This window comes from Bufo gargarizans, chromosome 7 (assembly GCF_014858855.1).
Source record: "Bufo gargarizans isolate SCDJY-AF-19 chromosome 7, ASM1485885v1, whole genome shotgun sequence".
NCBI classification, from domain to species: Eukaryota; Metazoa; Chordata; class Amphibia; order Anura; family Bufonidae; genus Bufo; species Bufo gargarizans.
In genome coordinates, this window is record NC_058086.1 from 168,215,193 (window position 1) to 168,239,218 (window position 24,026).

At 47.1% G+C, this 24,026-nt stretch overlaps 1 protein-coding gene across 2 annotated transcripts in view; it reads left to right on the top strand.

Moving 5' to 3' along the window:
• Positions 1-24,026, top strand: part of PLXND1 (plexin D1) — an 85,390-nt gene that overhangs the window by 18,809 nt on the left and 42,555 nt on the right. For both annotated transcript variants that reach the window (XM_044300387.1, XM_044300386.1), the window contains exons 2-6: positions 9,688-9,864; positions 16,554-16,685; positions 16,780-16,880; positions 17,774-17,906; positions 22,950-23,130. In XM_044300387.1, coding sequence (XP_044156322.1) covers positions 9,688-9,864; positions 16,554-16,685; positions 16,780-16,880; positions 17,774-17,906; positions 22,950-23,130 — 724 coding nt within the window. The remainder of the gene's footprint in view (positions 1-9,687; positions 9,865-16,553; positions 16,686-16,779; positions 16,881-17,773; positions 17,907-22,949; positions 23,131-24,026) is intronic.

The following is a 24,026-nucleotide window of genomic DNA, read 5'->3' on the forward strand; positions in this document are numbered from 1 at the left end:
CTGAGCTGAAGTATCTTAGCCCATCATGTGTGATACTTTCTGCCGAGCTGATGTATCTGAGCCCATCATGTGTGATACTGTCTGCCGAGCTGATGTAGCTAAGCCCATCATGTGTGATACTGTCTGCTGAGCTGATGTATCTGAGCCCATCATGTGTGATACTTTCTGCCGAGCTGATGTATCTAAGCCCATCATGTGTGATACTGTCTGCTGAGCTGATGTATCTAAGCCCATCATGTGTGATACTGTCTGCTGAGCTGATGTATCTGAGCCCATCATGTGTGATACTTTCTGCTGAGCTGATGTATCTAAGCCCATCATGTGTGATACTTTCTGCCGAGCTGATGTATCTAAGCCCATCATGTGTGATACTGTCTGCTGAGCTGATGTATCTAAGCCCATCATGTGTGATACTGTCTGCTGAGCTGATGTATCTGAGCCCATCATGTGTGATACTTTCTGCCGAGCTGATGTATCTAAGCTCATCATGTGTGATACTGTCTGCTGAGCTGATGTATCTGAGCCCATCATGTGTGATACTGTCTGCTGAGCTGATGTATCTAAGCCCATCATGTGTGATACTGTCTGCTGAGCTGATGTATCTGAGCCCATCATGTGTGATACTGTCTGCTGAGCTGATGTATCTGAGCCCATCATGTGTGATACTTTCTGCTGAGCTGATGTATCTAAGCCCATCATGTGTGATACTGTCTGCTGAGCTGATGTATCTGAGCCCATCATGTGTGATACTGTCTGCTGAGCTGATGTATCTAAGCCCATCATGTGTGATACTGTCTGCTGAGCTGATGTATCTAAGCCCATCATGTGTGATACTGTCTGCTGAGCTGATGTATCTGAGCCCATCATGTGTGATACTTTCTGCTGAGCTGATGTATCTAAGCCCATCATGTGTGATACTTTCTGCTGAGCTGATGTATCTAAGCCTATCAAAACCAGTCTACAACATGCCAGGATCTGATGCTTTCATGGTTACCCCCCTCCAGGGATCTTTTTTTTATCCTTGACCCCCCTGCTCCCCGGCGCCCTCTTTTGAGAGTTCATTGGTAAGACGATCTACTGCGGTCACTCAATGCTTCTCCACAATCATTATAATGTAACAGACAATTATCACTCAGTAAGATCATTTTAAGAGTTGGGTAGACAACGCTGACAGACTCCTGACGATAACCTCACCATGTCCCCTGCATCTACTGACAGCAAGAAAATCTCTACACGTCAGTAAAAAAGTAACCACTGAGCCGCCTGGAGTTTCCATTTGCATTATCTCCTTATTCTTGTAGGTCTTGACCTCAAACTTCTCCGAACTTTTTAATAGAAATAGAAATAGAGAGAGTTATTAGTTTATGTAAGAGCCGTGGCTGCAAACCCAGAGAGTAAGGCGGTAGTAGCATCTGCATGCTGGCGGTTTCCTTTCACAAACTGACGCCACCAAAGATAGAAGAAGCTTTTCTATGATTATTCTTCATTTAATGAGTCACAGAAGATGTTGGCGAAACTCCGCTCTACAGAAATGAAGAAAATTGCTTAATTAATAATTCCCCAATGCCGTGCTACTGAGTAGGAGCTCAATATTCTCTATTAGGCCTCATGCACACGCCCGTTGTTTTGGTCCACGGCTCGGATGCGGACCCATTCACTTTAATGGGGCCGCAAAAGATGTGGACAGCTCCGTGGCCCTACAAAAAAAAAGTAACATGTCCTATTCTTGTCCGCGCTTTGCGGACAAGAATAGGCATTTCTTTAATGGGCCTCCTGTTCTGTTCCGCGAATTGTGGAAGACACACGGACAGCTTCAGTTTTTTGCGGACCGCAAAAAACGGAACAGTCGTGTGAACGAGCCCTTAGGCTACATGCACACAACCGTTGTGTGTTTTGCGGTCCGCAAATTGCGGATCCGCAAAACATTGATGGGGTCTGTGTGCGTTCCGCAATTTGCGGAACAGCACAGACTGCCATTAATTTAACTGCCTATTCTTGTCCGCAAAACGTGGACAAGAATAGGACAGGCTATATTATCTTTTGCGGACCACGGAACGGAGCAACGGATACGGAGTGCTGTCCGCATCTTTTGCAGCCCCATTGAAGTAAATGGGTGCGCGTCCGAACCGCAAAAACTGCAGCTCGGACCACAACAACGGTCGTGTGCATGAGGCCTGAGACTGATATATTCCTGCAACTGCATATAGTTAGTGTTTCAATTATTCACAGTTTTCTCTGCTTGCTGTAAGTGAATGGGAACAATTTTCTTTATATATAATTTAAATTTTTTGTTTGAAATTATTTATTTGTAAATAGTGTTGCTGTTATTGGTGTTTATTATTGTTTTGTGATATTTTGCGGCTTCTACATTGTAGCAATTTTCCTGTTTAATAAAGTTATATCTTATTTGGAAGCTAAAAGAATCTTAAAGGGGATTTCCAGGCTCCTGATATTGACAACATATCCTCAGGATAGATAGAACGAGCTCTTTGAATGGAGCAGGAAGCAGAGCTCCATCCCAAAGTGTAGAGGCGGCGCTGAGTTTTCCTCTGTGACCTGAGCTTCCAGGACTCCAGACTGATACATTGTAACGAGCTGTCAGGACAGGAGAGAGATTTGCTCTGCTGATGTGTTTCAGCTCACAGAGGATTTCCTGGATTGGATACAATTGTAACAAGACCCCCCCCCCCCCCCCCCCCTCCCACAGTATTTGTCCACTGACAGCAAGCAGAGATCTTGAAGAAAGTTGAAGAACTGTGGTTTTATTAATACCTTATTTAGGGGGTAACCTGTCATTTTTTTTCTGAGCAGCGCAGTGCATTGCAGTGTGGCAGTGAAGGGGTTAATGAGATGGGACAATAATGACGCCGCTCACTTGGCAGCATGATGTAGTGTGACACTTGGCTGGGGCACACTCCACTGCTGCCTTGATGTGGATAGAAATGTCTCAACATCCCGGCTGTCAGCACCTCCTAATCCCACTTCAGATGCTTTGAAAACACAAGTGCGGTGCACAGCAGCGATGATTGCTTCTCTTAACATGGGGATCAGATTCTGGAGGCAGCCTTCTGACAGTCAAATGTGAGCAGGACAGGACAAGGGCAGCCGCAGTGTCAGGTTCCCCTTGTGGGGTTACAGGGCAATGCCGAGCAGCCAGAGCTGCAATCATGATGGTGACATCTGATGGATACATGGAAATGCTGCATCACATCTGGTGCTACTTAAATAAATGGGTAGAATATATAACTCTCTTGGCCGTGCTGCGCTGGGAACTGCGTACGACTACCCGGGGAGGATGATGGGGTGAGTTATCAAATGGACATTGATCAAAAAATATGAGGCTGTGTACCTCCGAGATTTCAAAACTTTTTGCAGTATGGGAGCCTCTGAAATTCAGACTCTCCGAGTTTTAGCTCAGATGTCTCCTGATCTCCAAAGCCATGTTGATAGCGATCCTAGGGTTGTAACGTGAAGGTCTTGGGGCCCCAATGCAAAATCTGTAACAGGGCCCCCGCCGACCATGTGCCATTTATAAGGCTACTTGTGCAGATCCGTTCAGTTAATACAACCGTCTGCATCCTTTCAGAACGGATCCATTTGTATTATCTTTAGGCCTCTTTCACACTGACGTGTGCGGCCCGTGGTCGTGCAGCAATGCACGAGCACAGTCCGTGGGGCAGCCGCAGCGGCTCACGGACCTATTCACTTGAATGGGTCCGCGATCCGGCCGTTGCGCAAAAAGATAGGACATGTTCCATCTTTTTGCGGAACGGAAGAACGGCAGGAAACCCCACGGAAGCACTCCGTAGTGCTTCCGTAGGGTTCCGTTCCATGGTTCCGTTCCGCACCATTCCGCATCTCCGGATTTGCGGACCCATTCAAGTGAATGGGTCCGCATCCGTGATGCGGAATGCCCACGGAACGGCGCCCGTGTATTGCGGCCCGCAGTTTGCGAGCCTCAATACGGCAACGGGCCGCACACGTCAGTGTGAAAGAGGCCTTAACATAACCAAGACGGATCCGTCTTGAACACCATTGAAAGTCAATGGGGGACGGATCCGTTTTCTATTGTGCCAGAATGTGTCCGTGAAAACAGATCTGTCCTGACACACAATGTAAGTCAATAGGGACGGATCAGTTTTCACTGACACAATCTGGCACAATAAAAAACGGATCCGTCCCCCATTGACTTTCAATGGTGGTCAAGACAGATTTGGCTCAGTTTTGTCAGATGGACACCAAAACGCTGCAAGCAGAATGGAGACGGCACTGATGCAAACTGAGCCGTTTTGGACCGATTGTGAAAGCCCTGAACGGAAAGCCAAAACGCGAGTGTGAAAGTAGCCTAACACCAGTGTCTTCTAAAATGGCAGACCTTTGGAATTAGCAGGGCTCCTACCTATGCATCCAATATAGCTACACCCCTGTGCGCTCCCATAGGCTTCATATATTCCCAGTAACACCAGTAAAATTAGCTTCAAGGGACGGACAGTGAGAAAATCACTGGGTGCTCCTTCATTCTAGTGGCGGCTCTGTGTACTGCACCCAACCAAATCTGTATTTCGGTCCACAAACCACGGATCTGCAAAATACAGACACCTTCCGTGTGCAATCCACATTTTTCTCACCCCCATCAATAGAAATGCTTCACTAAATGGACCATAATTGGACATGTTCTATAATTTAGGGAACATCCACAGAGATCCACAGAGAAAGTATGTGTGCATGGCTCCATAGAAATGAATTGGGTCATTGTGGAAAAATCTGGGCGTCACACGGCTGGAAAAAATGATTGTGTGTTTTTGCAGAAAGCACACAGATCCATTCATTTCTGTGGATCCACAAAAACCTATGGCCAGCACGCAGATCTGTCCGCATTGTGCTGTGCACTACAACTCCCAGTGTGGAGGTGTCTAAGCTCACGGTCTGATCAGGCAGTGACCGGCGCAGTAATCTGTGGGTTAATGTGAGATGTCACCTGTTGTACGTGACAGAAGCCAGCTCAGCTCGCAGGTACCTGTGCCGAGTGTCAAGAGCATCTGCTCCGTGCCCCCGATAACGTGTGAACAGCAGCGTCAGCCTGCCTGGAACCGCCGCTCTCCGAATCCATCTCCCCGCCACACTCCTGACACTAATCTAATGAGCGCTGATAAAAAGCCTGATAATGGCCCGCTTCACTGTAAAGTATACTGCTGAGCGTCAGCTGCCAGAAACCGCCAATGATCACCACCCAGATCTCTGCAGCTGGGCACGTGTGCCACCTGGGTCTGCCCGGGAACAGCTGCATCAAGCCACTCATAGAGCTTGACAGAATACATCTGGATCTGGATGCCACCTGGTACTGACTGACTACAGCTTTACCAGGGAACCATCTGTGCTTGGCCAGATAGCTGGGTCAAGATGCCACCCGATTCTGTACCATCCTAGAGACCCATCCAAACCTGTCTGGGTACAGTCTGACCGCTCTGCCACCTAGAGTACAGCTGTATCATGGTGCTACCTGAGTCTGATTGACTGCTTTACCAGGGAACAATCTGAATTTGGCCGGGTACAGCTGGTACAGAGGTATCCGGGTGCCACTTGGGTCTGATTGTAAGGTTTACTAGGCCTAGCTGGGTACCATGGCATCTGTTGGCCTGAGTACAGCTGGGTTATGGTAGTACCACCTGGGTCTTATGTGCTACAGATTATACAAGCTTACCAGGGAACCATCCGACCCTGAACGTGTACAGCTGAATCGGGATGCCACCAGGGTCTCATTGGGCAGAGTTGAATTGAGGTACCACTGTCTGTCTGGGTACAGCTGAATCATAGCACTGCCCTGGCATTAATTGGCATAGTTGTATTAGGGAATGACCTTTGTTTGCCTGTGCAAGCTGGATCTTGGTTTGATTGCATACAGCTGGATCAGGGTGCCATCTGGGTCTAACTAGGTACAGCTGGATTAGAGTGCCACCTGGTTCTGACTGGGTACAGCTGGATTAGAGTGCCACCTGGTTCTGACTGGGTACAGCTGGATTAGAGTGCCACCAGGGTCTGACTGAGTACAGCTGGATTAGAGTGCCACCTGGTTCTGACTGGGTACAGCTGGATTAGAGTGCCACCAGGGTCTGACTGGGTACAGCTGGATCAGAGTGCCACCAGGGTCTGACTGGGTACAGCTGGATTAGGGTGCCACCTGGTTCTGACTGGATACATCTGGATCAGGGTGCCACCTGGTTCTGACTGGGTACAGCTGGATTATGGTGCCACCAGGGTCTGACTGGGTACAGCTGGATTAGGGTGCCACCTGGTTCTGACTGGATACATCTGGATTAGGGTACCACCTGGTTCTGAGTGGGTACAGCTGGATCAGGGTGCCACCTGGTTCTGACTGGGTACAGCTGGATTAGGGTGCCACCAGGGTCTGACTGGGTACAGCTGGATTAGGGTGCCACCAGGGTCTGACTGGATACATCTGGATCAGGGTGCCACCTGGTTCTGACTGGGTACAGCTGGATCAGGGTGCCACCTGGTTCTGACTGGGTACAGCTGGATTAGGGTGCCACCTGGTTCTGAGTGGGTACATCTGGATCAGGGTGCCACCTGGTTCTGACTGGGTACAGCTGGATCAGGGTGTCACCTGGTTCTGACTGGATACATCTGGATCAGGGTGCCACCTGGTTCTGACTGGGTACAGCTGGATTAGGGTGCCACCAGGGTCTGACTGGGTACAGCTGGATCAGGGTGCCACCTGGTTCTGACTGGATACATCTGGATCAGGGTGCCACCAGGGTCTGACTGGGTACAGCTGGATCAGGGTGTCACCTGGTTCTGACTGGGTACAGCTGGATTAGGGTGCCACAAGGGTTTCACAGGGTGCAGCTGCAATTGTTGAGAATGCCTTGGTATCGCTGGATTGGGCACTACAAGAACTAGAACTAGATCAGGATGGTATATGTTACAGTTGTCAGTGTTGTCAGCGCCTCACCTGTGTCTGCACTGGAACATTTGTCGTGCGTCATTTTGACGCACCAATGTCACGCCACAATTTTTGCTTCGACTGCGACAAATGGATTTTTTGCGACTGTCGCACCGCAGCATGTCGCAGTGCGACACCATAGACTACTATTATAAAAATTGTCGCACGACATTGGTGCGTCAAATGTCGTCGTGTAGACCTAGCCTAAGGTCTCACTGAGTGCTCCGCCTGACTGGGTACAGCTGGTTCTGTGCCACCTGGATCAGCATACTGGTCAGGCACACAGACAACCCAGTCAGTGAAGCTGTTCTAATAGGGATTAGGCAAGTCCAACATCTTTCTAATGATTTTTTAAAACATTTTGGACAGAGCGGGGGTCAGCAGAACAGAACTATAGGCAGAATACCAACTACTGCTAAACTTTACCTGGGACATATTCAAGGGGCCCGGGGCCAACCCTTCTTGCTCCATGGCAGCGACTACCCTTGTGTTTCCTCCACTATAAGTTCCTTTAATAGGATGATATAACCCTCTGTTCTAGATGAATGACCAGCGCCAGAAAACGCCGGGCACGCTTGTAAGCGCCATTGATGCCTCAGATCCTCTTTGTTTAACTGGCAGGGACTCCGAACAGCTGTGAGGACGAGGGGGGAGGTAGTTCATGGACGCTTAATATATTCACACAACTGGAAACATCTGTGGCTGGAAATCCTGGAGAGCGCAGAATGTGGGGAAGTGCGTGAGGCCAGCGGAGTAATCCGGGCAGGCCAACATATATTGCCACAGCAGGCAATGTAAGCACTGCAAGCATTCCTTCCAGCCTATAGCCAGGGATAGGATATCCAGGATAATCTCTGTCTGGGTCTTCTCTGGAAAAAAAACACTGGTACCTAATGATACTAATCCTCTTAGGGTAACTTTTCCAATATCCATTGTACAGTAGTTGGATGGAGTCTTAAAGGGGACGTAACACCTATTAAATATCACATAAGCGTTATTATAATTTAAAGGTGATGTCCGCGTTTTGTTTTTATCGCTCCGGTGAATTTAAATTGAAAATGAAAGCAACTTTCTATATAGTCTCAATTAAAAATTTCCAATCGTTTTGAGTCTACAGCTCTGAGCTATGCATCTCCATGGTAACAGACTACAAGCAAACTCTGTGTAGTCTGGTTGTATTTTCTATTTGTCTCATACAGATTGTGAAGGTAGCGACTGCCACAACGGACTAAGCAGGGATTCATTCTTTTCCTTTACCATGGAGACACATAGAAGCTGAACATTTTGAATTGTGATGTTTTGCAAAAGTTGCATTTTCATTTTCAATAGGGCAAAAATAAAAATAACAGCCAACTCGGACATAACCTTGCAAACTGCAGTACCTCTTTTCACCATGGAGCTAGTGCTATAGATATCAATGCAACAGCGCCACCACCCAGGGATGAAAATGATCCAACACTTTACTTACATCTGCAGACACTGTCCGTAGGGGCCGGGATATGGGGAATTTTGGGATGGATTTGGGATAATGGGACAGCATCACACAGAGGGACAGGGGAGGGGGGCCCTTGGTTGGTGTCATTGACGTCTGAACAAATAATGCAGTAATTTTATAAATATTGCTGACCCCAGTTCATGACAATGGACCCAAAATGAAATGTTTGGAGTCTTGGGAATCCTGCCGCATAAGTGCAATGGAATTTTTCTAAATTTAGGCTGCATGCTTCCCAGGGCTGGGAGAGGGGGGGGGGGGGTCTATGAGGAGGAAGGGAAACTGTATTTCCATAGATCATATCTAATCATTCATATATCACATTGTATCAAGCGCGTCATGTGACTCCTCTCCAGCTGCAGACCAGTCCTCCGCGCCTGTGGCTTTCCAGCTGCTGGGAAACTACAACCCTCAGCATTCCATCACAGCCGCAGTAATAAAATGTTCTGCAGCTTTCTGACATACTTTGTTGCCATTTTCAAGATCTCTGCTGGCGCAGTGAATGGAAAGCTGACCCATGTGCATAGCTTGTTACAAGAGAGCACCAGACACAGAGTCACCAGCCATACAGCTGTGTGAGCTGCACGTGACCAGGACAGGTTTTCATGTAAATGAGAATGTTTCCATTCACTGACAGCAAGCTGGTTCTTGAAAACGCACACCCTATTTTCTCCTTTTTTGGTGCATACAATTACAGCCGCCAGGATGCACGTTGGGAATGTGCAGATCGTGGCGTCCGGCTCCTGGGAGCAGTTTGCTCAGAGAGTATTTTTGTATTGTGTATCATTTGCATGTGCCCCAGCGGCGAATGGATGGTGGAGGGGGGGAGGCGGATGGAGGGGGGTGCGGGGTGTCAGCCGCCTTGGCACGATCCCAAATAACAGTTTGTAGTAATTATCCCAAAGACTCCAGACAGAAACAATTAGATCTTGATTATTCAATCCCATGTTCAGTGGCAACTGTTGCAAGCACTCTGGCAACCGGAGAGTTAATCGCCAAATCCTTTGACCTTTCACTGAAACGAGTGATTTACGTAACTACAGAATCTATGTATTTTATGATCTGATAATAAAGCCCCCCCGATCCTTCTCCTCTGATTCTCATAGCGGCCCCCTGTAATTGACTGAGATGACGATGCCAGTGCCTGCGTATAATAAGCGTGTTGTGCGGCCGAGCGCCCTCGCGGCTGCCCCGACCACTTCCCTTGTCTCACACTGATCTCTATTCTTTACAGCTGCAGGAAGAGCAGTTGGACTGTGGAGCGGCTCATCTCCAGCACCCGCTAGCTATCAATCGCCCTCTGTCTGCCACAGCGATCTTCAAGGCTCCCGGATTGACCTCGGTGGCAGTGGCCAATGTCGGCGGCTACAACGTGGCATTTCTGGGCACGGCCGGGGGGCAACTTCAGAAGGTAAATCACAAGAATGTGCCACCTGCCTGATCAATGCATGTGAAATAAAGATGGATGTATTGGGTGGTCTGCAATACACGGGGCACAGGCCGTGTGGTGTGCATTCCGCATCACGGATACGGACCCATTCACTCGAATGGGTCCGCAGATCCGAAGATGCGGTGCAGAACTGACCGGAAGCACGGAACGGAACCCCACGGAAGCACTACGGAGTGCTTCCGTGGGGTTCTATTCCGTGGCCTCCGCACCGCAAAAAGATAGAACTTGTTCTATCTTTTTGCGGAACGGACGGATCGCGGACCCCACGAATGGCTCCACGATCCGCATGCGGCTGGCCTACGGTCGGTGCGCGTGCATTGCGGACTGCAATTTGCGGTCCACAGCACGGGCACGGAGCCCTTACGTTCGTGTGAACAAGCCCTTAAAGGGTTTTCCCATCTCAGTCATTGGATACGTGTCGCTAGGATATGCCCCCAATGTCTGATATACTTAGAACAGAGCCTGCAAAGCGCCGGGGGAGGGGGGGGGACGCACATGCGCAGCCGCCCTTCTTTCATTCCTATGGGAGCCCCATCAGCCCCCATAGAAGTGAATGGAGTGATGGCCGTGTTATCTCAGCCTGCCCGCAGTGTCCAGACTTATAATGTACATTCCCTGATGTACGGCACATGATCCCAGAAGCGCCCACAATGGAATTAGCCCGGGACGCTCAGAGCTCGCCCAGTAGGGGACCGTACATCATGGTAAGTCACCCCTTGTAAGTCTGGACACTGCGGGCATGCTATTAATATATATATATACATATATCTAGGGATTGCCCCTTTAATGTGGTTTTGCAGCTAGACAGAGCATGTCCTAGACAAGTGCGATGCATGGCAACCGGCTGTGGGTCCCTTAAAGCAAATGTTTTTCGTGACGCCAGTTGCAGTGAAGCTACAAGGGCCCTTTTTAGTGATACTGTGGTAGATGGTACCCAGGTGTAGGAATGCCAGAGTGGTGTAGGGTGGCCTAAATGTCCCTTAATGTTGGTGCACGTGTCACGGTGCTCCTACCTGGATATGCTGGACCCTAGGCATTGTCGTCCGAAGCAGAGCTAATAGGGGGAATAATCGAGGGATTTGAAGAAATAAATTGAGTCCAGACCTTTAATAACAGCTTTACTTGAACAAACATTTCTCCAACAGTTTCAGGCTTTGTCTTGGTTCCCAGCAGGCGTTAGCATTAACTCTGGCAGGCAAACAAACTCAACTCTGCTACATCTGTTGCTCTCTGGCTCTGCTGTGCTGACTAGCTTACTGTATAACTTTGCTTCTTTCTATATGCTGCAACTTCTCTCTGTAGTCGGTCTCTAGATTAATACCAGAGAATCTATACCTCCTGGCTTCAGAGGCTTCAGGCTTTAGCCGAGCTGAAGGTGCTCTAGCTGGCTTAGGCAGGACACATCCAGCAGGGACGTGGACCTGCTTCCTTCCCCGAGCAGGGGGTACTCTCCACTGACCTCTAACTAACTAAACTCCTCCTTAGAGGGAGAATTAGAATGGAAAGAAGGTTCCATCCTCTGCAAATGTAGCTCTGCCGTGCTTGCTGCCACCTTCTGGTGAACCAGGTACATTACATGAACAATATAGCATTGCACATTGTAGTGGACGGAAATAAATGCACAAGATGACACTGTGTTAGCCCATAGAAGACAGTAGCGGGGTGCGGAGTGGTAATGGCACTCTGAGTCATTACCCAAGTATAGGCATTTTCTATTATGGTTGCGGCCATGTGCGGTCCACAAATTACGGAACGCACATTCCCGGTATCCATGTTTTGTGAATCCACAATTTGCAGATCCGAAAAACACTACGGTCGTCTGAATGCGCCCTAAGGAGTCTGGTAATCCAGAATATAATAATAATTCAGGACCCCTGGTGCAGGGGGCACCGGTATTTCTGGATTATCGGCTGCCGTAGTATCAGGATGTTACTAGATTTGGGGCGATGATTCTTCTGTGAGGCTGTCACGTTTCCTGGTGTTTGCAGAAGTCTACAGCCGGGGCGTCATTACTTCTGATCACTCACTGGTCACGTATTCCACACTTTTCACCCATTTACCGTCTGCAGACAAATCTATCATATTCTGCAAACAGAACGGCACCAGAATCTCACCAACCCGGCAGCGCACGGTCACCGGTCAGTGGGGGTCATGTCGCCTCTCGCCACATGATGTGATCATTGCCCTTGTTTTAAACACCCAGCTTTCCCAGACTCCTGACCGGCCTTACATTTTCTGTGCTCGCCCCTTCTCACCGCTTCTCTTTCTTCTGCCCCAGTTTTCCGTCTCACCTTTACCTGGTAAATATTCGCTGCCTCCTCTCACCCGCGCTACTTGTCTATTCCGCATCTGTCGCTGCTTCGTACCTTTCCTGTGAAAACTGCAAATTCTCCTTCGCCATAATTGAGGTTTTTTTGTGCACGTTTTCTGTTTGCACCTCCGAAGTCGTGTGGGTGCGGCTGAGGAAAAGAGCGCAGAGCAGGAGAAACCAGAACCGTTCACTATGTAACCTGATGCCAGGAGTAACAGAGTATCAGGGCTCATCAACACAAACATTATTTTTTTTCCCGTTTCTGTTTAGTTTTTTTACAGGTCCATATGCAGAACTATTCACACAATGGGGCTTGAAAAAAAACGGAAATGACTCCATGTGCATTCCGTGTCCGTATGTCCCCATGTCTGTTCCGCAAACAAAATAGAACACGTCCTGTTCTTGTCCGTTTTGCATTGTTACAATTGATCCGCAAAAAAACCTGATGCAACACGGAGGTCATCAGTTTTTTGGGCGAATCTGTGTTTTGCAAGCTGCAAAATACATACGGTCGTTTGCATGCGCCCTTAGGGAGAGTTCACATCACTGTTATTTTTCCGTCTTTCTGATCCTTGAGAAGAACAAAAACTGGATCTTGTAAAAAAAAAAAACGGATCCTGTAACAAAACTGATCCTGTTGGTCCCTGAGCATCCGTTTTGGCCATTTCCGTGTGAAATGCATTTTCTGGGGGTGCGTTCACATCACCGTTTAGCTTTCCATTCTTCTGAGAAAAAAAACAAAACAGGATCCTGTAAAAAAAAACGGATCGTGTTGCATCAGTTGTCATCCGTTTGAGCCATTTCCATTTGAGATCCGTTTTTTTAAACGGGAGAAAATAAAATCCTGCATCCAGGACTTTTTTTCAGTCTAAAAAACTGTTAACTGACACAACAGGATCTTTTTTTTTTTTCTCTCTCTCGCTTCTTCTGACGGATCAGATGAACGGAAAGCTAAATGCTGATATGAATGCAGCTTAAACAAACAAAAAAATGCACGCAGGACTTTTTGTTTCCTGAAAAAAAAAAAAAAATTTGATCTGAAATAGAAATGGTTAAAACGGATGCTCAAGATCTGGTTTTTTTTTACGGGATTCATTATTTTGTTCTTTATATTTCTGTTCTTCTGACGGATCAGAAGAATGGAAAATACTCATGAATTGAACTCTCCCTAAATTATAGCTGCACTGAGAAGCTCCAGATACATCTCTATCAGTTCCAAACTGTAGGTGTACCGGCCCTTTAAGACTGTCCAGCGCCGGCTTGGTCCTATTAGTGGTCGCCACTCACCGGTTGTTTATCTGATAAACTTTTTCTGTGATGCTTTAGAGTGGAAATCGCCTCCTATCTCCAGCGATCGCTCATTCTCTCATCTCACACATTACTAATCCAATTCCCCCTACTTAGGGAGACCCCTAACCTCCCGATAATAGCGTGTAATTGAAATCCGTGTTTCTGGGCGAGGTTGTGATAATGTATTAACAGCTGGAATGAAAACTTCCCCCGGATTTAGTCCTCCAGAGGGAGCGGCTGGTCATTAGCGATCCTGGGCCCAGTATTTCTTCTCACACCTATCTCCCCCAGTAGCAGCATCTTATGGCGTCACAGTATTAATAACCAAAGTGATGGAAATGAGGCGACTCGGTCCTGCCGGAGAGAGCGGCCGATGTTGTGGGGGGGACTGAGGCGCTTGATATTCTCAAGAGGCAGTGGAAGCAGGAATGAGAAGACTGAGGTTATGAGCTGGAGGTGAAGAATGAGATGAGGAGGAGGTGGGGTGCAATTTTTGGGAAATGCTTTTAATGGAATTTCCTCAGTGGTTATAGACTATTGTTTTGTTGTCAGTGACAGCAGCATCCAGGGAAGCATTAGATACTGCTTCTCATTATTAACTCTTGCTGTTCAGTGTGTTCAGACGATAACTACTATAATACTGCTCCTATGTACAAGAATATAACTACTATAATACTGCTCCTATGTACAAGAATATAACTACTATAATACTGCCCCTATGTACAAGAATATAACTACTATAATACTGCTCCTATGTACAAGAATATAACTACTATAATACTGCTCCTATGTACAAGAATATAACTACTATAATACTGCCTCCTATGTACAAGAATATAACTACTATAATACTGCCTCCTATGTACAAGAATATGACTACTATAATACTGCTCCTATGTACAAGAATATAACTACTATAATACTGCTCCTATGTACAAGAATATAACTACTATAATACTGCCTCCTATGTACAAGAATATAACTACTATAATACTGCTCCTATGTACAAGAATATAACTACTATAATACTGCTCCTATGTACAAGAATATAACTACTATAATACTGCCTCCTATGTACAAGAATATAACTACTATAATACTGCTCCTATGTACAAGAATATAACTACTATAATACTGCCTCCTATGTACAAGAATATAACTACTATAATACTGCCTCCTATGTACAAGAATATACCTACTATACTGCCTCCTATGTACAAGAATCTAACTACTATAATACTGCTCCTATGTACAAGAATCTAACTACTATAATACTGCTCCTATGTACAAGAATATAACTACTATAATACTGCTCCTATGTTCAAGAATATAACTACTATAATACTGCTCCTATGTTCAAGAATATAACTACTATAATACTGCTCCTATTTACAAGAATATAACTACTATAATACTGCTCCTATGTACAAGAATATAAATACTATAATACTGCCACCTATGTACAAGAATATAACTACTATAATACTGCTCCTATGTACAAGAATATAAATACTATAATACTGCTCCTATGTACAAGAATATAACTACTATAATACTGCTCCTATTTACAAGAATATAACTACTATAATACTGCTCCTATGTACAAGAATATAACTACTATAATACTGCTCCTATGTACAAGAATATAACTACTATAATACTGCTCCTATGTACAAGAATATAACTACTATAATACTGCTCCTATGTACAAGAATATAACTACTATAATACTGCTCCTATGTACAAGAATATAACTACTATAATACTGCCTTCTATGTACAAGAATATAGCTACTATAATACTGCTCCTATGTACAAGAATATAACTACTATAATACTGCCTCCTATGTACAAGAATATAACTACTATAATACTGCCTCCTATGTACAAGAATATAACTACTATAATACTGCCTCCTATGTACAAGAATATAACTACTATAATACTGCTCCTATGTACAAGAATATAACTACTATAATACTGCCTCCTATGTACAGGAATATAACTGCTATAATACTGCTCCTATGTACAAGAATATAACTACTATAATACTACTCCTATGTACAAGAATATAACTACTATAATACTGCTCCTATGTACAAGAATATAACTACTATAATATTGCTCCTATGTACAAGAATATAACTACTATAATACTGCTCCTATGTACAAGAATATAACTACTATAATACTGCTCCTATGTACAAGAATATAACTACTATAATACTGCTCCTATGTACAAGAATATAGCTACTATAATACTGCTCCTATGTACAAGAATATCACTACTATAATACTGCTCCTATGTATAAGAATATAACTGCTATAATACAGCTCCTATGTACAAGAATATAACTACTATAATCCTGCCTCCTATGTACAAGGATATAACTACTATAATACTGCTCCTATGTACAGGAATATAACTACTATAATACTGCTCCTATGTGCAAGAATACAACTACTATAATACTGCTCCTATGTACAAGAATATAACTACTATAATACTGCCTCCTATGTACAAGAATATAACTACTATAATACTGCTCCTATGTACAGGAATATAACTACTGTAATACTGCTCCTATGTACAAGAATATAACTACTATAATACTACCTCCTATGTACAAGAATATAACTACTATAATACTGCCTCCTATGTACAGGAATATAACTACTATAATACTGCTCCTATGTACAGGAATATAACTACTATAATACTGCCCCCTATGCACAAGAATATAACTACTCTGATACTGTCCTCTATGGACAATAATCTATTACTCAACAGGTAGGAGATATTTCCAAGCATAGACCTCTTTAGGATATGGATTCAGATTACCAATAGACTCCAACAGATAATGTAGCTGAGCTGGAGTCACAGATCACTTTTTTTATCATTAATTGTTTGCAGTAGTGAAGACAGTCAGTATGAGGTAAGTCTCCCCCTTCAGTCGTTACTTAGATGTAAGTTCACACCATTTGTTTTAGCGCAGATAAGTATGAGATACAATGTAACACTGAGATCTGACTGGTTTGTATTTCTACAGATTAATATTGATGCAGACATGAATATCATCAGCAGACAGTCTATACAGATCGCTCGGGGGCAGCCGGTCCACCACATCATGCAGTTTGACCCTGTGGATCCCACCTACCTCTACGTGATGACCTCTCACCAGGTATCTCATCAATTATTTCTCCAGTCTCAAAGATCAAACCTCAAGCTTAGAACTAAGTGCCTTCTGTGACCCCCTCAATCTTCTCATCTTGCAGATGACTCGAGTGAAAGTTGCCGACTGTGAGAAGTTCCTGACCTGCTCAGAGTGCCTACAAGCTGCCGATCCCTATTGCGGATGGTGTGCCATGGAGGCCAGGTCAGTCACTCTAGAAGGTGCCACCACCTTCACCATTCTTGAAAGGTTCATGGACGATTCCTTCTCATACACTTTGCCCTAAGATGAGCCATGTCCACGATTTCCTCTTCACCACCAATGCGTAGTCCTGTCTACAAGCCACGTCCAATATGGTGGCCAATAATTGCTCTTTACCACCAATGCGTAGTCCTGTCTACAAGCCACGTCCAATATGGTGGCCAATAATTGCTCTTTACCACCAATGCGTAGTCCTGTCTACAAGCCACGTCCAATATGGTGGCCAGTAATTGCTCTTTACCACCAATGCAAAGTCCTGTCTACGAACCACGTCCAACTTGACGGCCCATTAATTGCTTGTGTATTTGTTTCATCTGGTCATAAAGCCTTACTGGGGGATTTTAGAGGACCCCTGGCTTGGGGCAGACCGCTAATTACACCGTGCAATGATCTGATATGGTTGTGGAAATCTTAATTTGTGAGGTGTCATGAAATCCCTCCCAGTTGGCGCCATATAAACTAATCACGCGCCACCGCTAGCAATATAACATAGAATGTGCTCATTAATGGACCGGACGTAAATCAGCGCCGGCGTCCCAGGTTCACCCTGATGCTTCCATCTGATTAATTAGGCAGCAGATTAATATATGCGCCACCGCTGACGGGAGCTTCAGATACTGTCACCGAGTTGTGAAGGTCACCGGAAGCGAAAGTGTCCGATCTACGGCTAATTACTCATCTCTATTCCGGCTCACACCGTATCAGGCTCATTAATTTCACTTCGGCTTGCGTCTATTAACCTCGGAAATTTTCCATTGTCTGGGCGGACGCTGCGGTTCCGGAGGGTGAGTGGAGCCGGTGCCCACGTTACATGTCACCGTCTCTTCTATCTACAGGTGCTCCATCCAGCAGGAATGCCGACATTCGGAGGACTCCAAGTTCTGGACTGGACCGAGCAGAGATGGTGTAGACCTGTGCCCTGCGCTGCAGATTATCCCTAAGGAGATCGACGTGTACTCCGATACCAAGGTGATGAGAACAGCTTATTACAGAACAGTAGAAACGGGTATTATTACTAGTAATAATACAGGTTGGCTCACAGTATTTTTGCATAAATGTTCTATTGATACACTAAATCAATTGTTAAAAATAAACTAATAAAAATAATTTTTAACAATTGATTTAGTGTATCAATAAAACATTTATGCAAAAATACTGTGAGCCAACCTGTATTATTACTGATTTATTTCTTCTTTTCAGTTGGTAAGGGCTGTTTCACACGAGCGGATGCCGTGCGTGACATCCGCTCCGTGAAAGAGTGCCAAGACCCGATGCAGACTGCAGAGGCACGGAGCATTAACATGACTGATAATGCTCCGTGCCTCTCTGTGATCTCTTTACTACGAAATCACAGTTGTCACTCTGATTTCGTAGTAAAGAGGTCACAGAGAGGCACGGAGCATTATCAGTCATGTTAATGCTCCGTGCCTCTGCAGTCTGCATCGGGTCTTGGCACTCTTTCACGGAGCGGATGTCACGCACGGCATCCGCTCGTGTGAAACAGCCCTAACTGAAAGGCTGTGCTCCAGTAGTTTGCTGGTTGAGCCCTTTCTAAAACTTTTGTTAAGGGTATTATTACTAATTGGAGGGTGAAGGCAAGATGTAGCCAAGGGGGCAGTCCAAAGCATGGGCACAGAGCATGGCACCAGGCACAGTGCCTCCATAACAGCACCAGGCACAGTGCCTCCATAACAGCACCAGGCACATTGCCTCCATAACAGCACCAGGCACAGTGCTTCCATAACAGCACCAGGCACATTGCCTCCATAACAACACCAGGCACAGTGCCTCCATAACAGCACCAGGCACATTGCCTCCATAACAGCACCAGGCACAGTGCTTCCATAACAGCACCAGGCACATTGCCTCCATAACAACACCAGGCACAGTGCCTCCATAACAGCACCAGGCACAGTGCCTCCATAACAGCACCAGGCACAGTGCTTCCATAACAGCACCAGGCACAGTGCCACCATAACAGCACCAGGCACAGTGCTTCCATAACAGCACCAGGCACAGTGCTTCCATAACAGCACCAGGCACAGTGCTTCCATAACAGCACCAGGCACAGTGCCTCCATAACAGCACCAGGCACAGTGCCTCCATAACAGCACCAGGCACAGTGCCTCCATAAAAGCATCAGACACAGTGCCTCCATAACAACACCAGGCACAGTGCCTCCATAACAGCACCAGGCACAGTGCCTCCATAACAACACCAGGCACAGTGCCTCCATAACAGCACCAGGCACATTGCCTCCATAACAACACCAGGCACAGTGCCTCCATAACAGCACCAGGCACAGTGCCTCCATAACAGCACCAGGCACAGTGCCTCCATAACAGCACCAGGCACAGTGCCTCCATAACAGCACCAGGCACAGTGCCACCATAACAGAACCAGGCACAGTGCTTCCATAACAGCACCAGGCACAGTGCTTCCATAACAGCACCAGGCACAGTGCCTCCATAACAGCACCAGGCACAGTGCCTCCATAACAGCACCAGGCACAGTGCCTCCATAAAAGCATCAGACACAGTGCCTCCATAAAAGCATCAGGCACAGTGCTTCCATAACAGCACCAGGCACAGTGCATCTATAACAACACCAGGCACAGTGCCTCCATAACAGCACCAGGCACAGTGCCTCTATAACAACACCAGGAACAGTGCCTCCATAACAGCACCAGGCACAGTGCTTCCATAACAGCACCAGGCACAGTGCCTCCATAACAGCACCAGGCACAGTGCCTCCATAACAGCACCAGGCACAGTGCCACCATAACAGCACCAGGCACAGTGCCTCCATAACAGCACTAGGCACAGTGCCTCCATAACAGCACCAGGCTCAGTGCCTCCATAACAGCACCAGGCACAGTGCCTCCATAACAGCACCAGGCACAGTGCCTCCATAACAGCACCAGGCACAGTGCCTCCATAACAGCACCAGGCACAGTGCCTCCATAACAGCACCAGGCACAGTGCTTCCATAACAGCACCAGGCTCAGTGCCTCCATTACAGCACCAGGCACAGTGCCTCCATAAAAGCATCAGACACAGTGCCTCCATAAAAGCATCAGGCACAGTGCCTCCATAACAGCACCAGGCACAGTGCCTCCATAACAGCACCAGGCACAGTGCCTCCATAACAGCACCAGGCACAGTGCCTCCATAACAGCACCAGGCACAGTGCCTCCATAACAGCACCAGGCACAGTGCCTCCATAACAGCACCAGGCACAGTGCTTCCATAACAGCACCAGGCTCAGTGCCTCCATAACAGCACCAGGCACAGTGCATCTATAACAACACCAGGCACAGTGCCTCCATAACAGCACCAGGCACAGTGCCTCCATAACAGCACCAGGCACAGTGCTTCCATAACAGCACCAGGCTCAGTGCCTCCATTACAGAACCAGGCACAGTGCCTCCATAACAGCACCAGGCACAGTGCCTCCATAACAGCACCAGGCACAGTGCTTCCATAACAGCACCAGGCACAGTGCTTCCATAACAGCACCAGGCACAGTGCCTCCATAACAGCACCAGGCACAGTGCCTCCATAACAGCACCAGGCACAGTGCTTCCATAACAGCACCAGGCACAGTGCCTCCATAACAGCACCAGGCACAGTGCCTCCATAACAGCACCAGGCACAGTGCCTCCATAACAGCACCAGGCACAGTGCCTCCATAACAGCACCAGGCACAGTGCCTCCATAACAGCACCAGGCACAGTGCCTCCATAACAGCACCAGGCACAGTGCTTCCATAACAGCACCAGGCACAGTGCTTCCATAACAGCACCAGGCACAGTGCTTCCATAACAGCACCAGGCACAGTGCCTCCATAACAGCACCAGGCACAGTGCTTCCATAACAGCACCAGGCACAGTGCCTCCATAACAGCACCAGGCACAGTGCCTCCATAACAGCACCAGGCACAGTGCCACCATAACAGCACCAGGCACAGTGCCTCCATAACAGCACCAGGCACAGTGCCTCCATAACAGCACCAGGCACAGTGCCTCCATAACAGCACCAGGCACAGTGCCACCATAACAGAACCAGGCACAGTGCTTCCATAACAGCACCAGGCACAGTGCCTCCATAACAGCACCAGGCACAGTGCCTCCATAACAGCACCAGGCACAGTGCCTCCATAACAGCACCAGGCACAGTGCCTCCATAACAGCACCAGGCACAGTGCCTCCATAACAGCACCAGGCACAGTGCTTCCATAACAGCACCAGGCTCAGTGCCTCCATAACAGCACCAGGCACAGTGCATCTATAACAACACCAGGCACAGTGCCTCCATAACAGCACCAGGCACAGTGCCTCCATAACAGCACCAGGCACAGTGCTTCCATAACAGCACCAGGCTCAGTGCCTCCATTACAGAACCAGGCACAGTGCCTCCATAACAGCACCAGGCACAGTGCCTCCATAACAGCACCAGGCACAGTGCTTCCATAACAGCACCAGGCACAGTGCTTCCATAACAGCACCAGGCACAGTGCCTCCATAACAGCACCAGGCACAGTGCCTCCATAACAGCACCAGGCACAGTGCTTCCATAACAGCACCAGGCACAGTGCCTCCATAACAGCACCAGGCACAGTGCCTCCATAACAGCACCAGGCACAGTGCCTCCATAACAGCACCAGGCACAGTGCCTCCATACAGCACCAGGCACAGTGCCTCCATAACAGCACCAGGCACAGTGCCTCCATAACAGCACCAGGCACAGTGCCTCCATAACAGCACCAGGCACAGTGCTTCCATAACAGCACCAGGCACAGTGCTTCCATAACAGCACCAGGCACAGTGCTTCCATAACAGCACCAGGCACAGTGCCTCCATAACAGCACCAGGCACAGTGCTTCCATAACAGCACCAGGCACAGTGCCTCCATAACAGCACCAGGCACAGTGCCTCCATAACAGCACCAGGCACAGTGCCACCATAACAGCACCAGGCACAGTGCCTCCATAACAGCACCAGGCACAGTGCCTCCATAACAGCACCAGGATCAGTGCATCTATAACAGCACTAGACATAGTGCCTCCATAACACTACCAGGAACATTGCCTCTATACCAAATGTCAACCATAGTGCCTATATTACAACATCAGCCATAGCGCCTCCTGAACAGTGCAAGCGAATAGCGCTAAAACAGAACCAACTAAAGACCTCTATAATAATGCCAGTCATAATGGTTATATAACAGCACCAGGCACCGTGCCCCCATATCATTGCCAGCCATTGGCTCTATCACAGCCGAAGGGCTCACATTCAAACCAACCACAGCTCCCCTATTACAGCAACATTAATACAGTTTTGCCAGGAACAGTGCCACTATAAAAGTGCCCAAAATGCCCTTCTGTCAGCATAATTGTGCCAGCCACATGCCTCCTTAAAGGGGTTGTGTCACTTCAGCAAATGGCATTTATTGTGTAGTGAAAGATAATACAAGGCCCTTACTAACGTATTGTGATTCTCCATATTGCCTCCTTTGCTGGTTTCATTCATTTTTCCATCACATTATACACTGCTCGTTTCCATGGTTACAACCACCCTGCAATCCATCAGCAGTGGTCGTGCTTGCACACTATAGGAAAAAGCGCCAGCCTATGTGCGCTCCCACGGTCCTGGCCGCCAGAGAGGATGGCATAATAAATGCCCCTGGCTGAAGTGACACAACCCCTTTAACAATGTCTCTACATTGAACTGGTGAGAAAATTAAACGCCGCTCACCAAAAAATTATTGCAATTGACCCCAATATCCCACGAGTTGTTAACTAGTCAGGGATGGAAAATACCCAATAACCCTGGTTCCCCCTCGACCATGTCACTGGTAATGGAGAGGTAGATGAAGCAGGTCTACAGTGTGAAGACTTCGTCATACAGCTCCCCATATCTCAGCTTCCTGGACCCCAGTGAGATGAAGGAAGGCGGACTGTGTGCACCACATTTGCTGATCTGATGTAACCTGCTGTTTTTCCCTCCATTAGACAATCCTCTTACAAATCACGGGGAATCTTCCCAGCCTCGCGCTCATGAACACGTCCTGTGATTACGGGAATGGCGCGTTCATGCCGGCGATCATCGTCTACGATGCCGATACTTCCCAGCAATGGGCCCATTGTGCCTTCCTTCCGAAAGATCAAATCCCAGCATTCCCTGAAAATCGAGGTACGTTGCAAGCAGTGAAAAGCCTGGAACCTTCTACACATGTTAGCGTGTAGCCCCATGACATCATGCTCTGTTGTGATCCTTATAGGGGGTCATTTACTCACATTTTGACACTAGTTTTTGGCTTAAAAAAGTAGCAAGACCCCTGGTTTTTAATCCAAGCATGCGGACTGCCGAAGGGGCGCCAAATATATGACGAGCAGCACATGGGGGAACAAAGACTGGGCGTAAAATGCTGGTCTCTGTAAATGACCCCCCATTAAGTTTAAAATTCTCACCATTTTCAAAATGTCTGCTTGCTGTCAAGGAATGGGAGATGCTCATTTACTTCCAGAGGTTGAAATCCTGTCCTGATACTTCCTACAGCTGAGGACTCGCAACAATTGTATCCAGTCTAGATAATCCTCTAGATAACAATCTGGATTCCAAATGGATACATTTTGTTGCAAACTCTCAAGGCAAAGTTACAAAGGACAGGAAACCCTTTAATGGCCAAATTACCATGAAACTGCAAGCGCTGAGCTGCCATAGTCTGGGATGATTACCGTGAAATTGTCCTGTTATTCAGCCTTTTACCACAGTAACCCTGCACCTCTAAGGCCTCATTCACACGTCCGTGTCTGTGATGACAAGACGGTCCGTGGCTCGTCTGTGAAGGATTTCTGTTTGGATCGTGTGTCCATTTTTTGTCCTCCGTTTGTCATCTGTATTCCACGGACACTGCTAGGCTGAAAATGAATTTCAAGACCATCTCCTAGCAATGATCTGTGAAACACATATGAAAGACGGATGCCATCCATGTCGTGTCCGCGTTGTTTCACGGACTCATAGACTATGATGGATCCGTAAACACAGACATAAATAGGGCATGCTTCTGTGGCGTCACCTTGGACCCC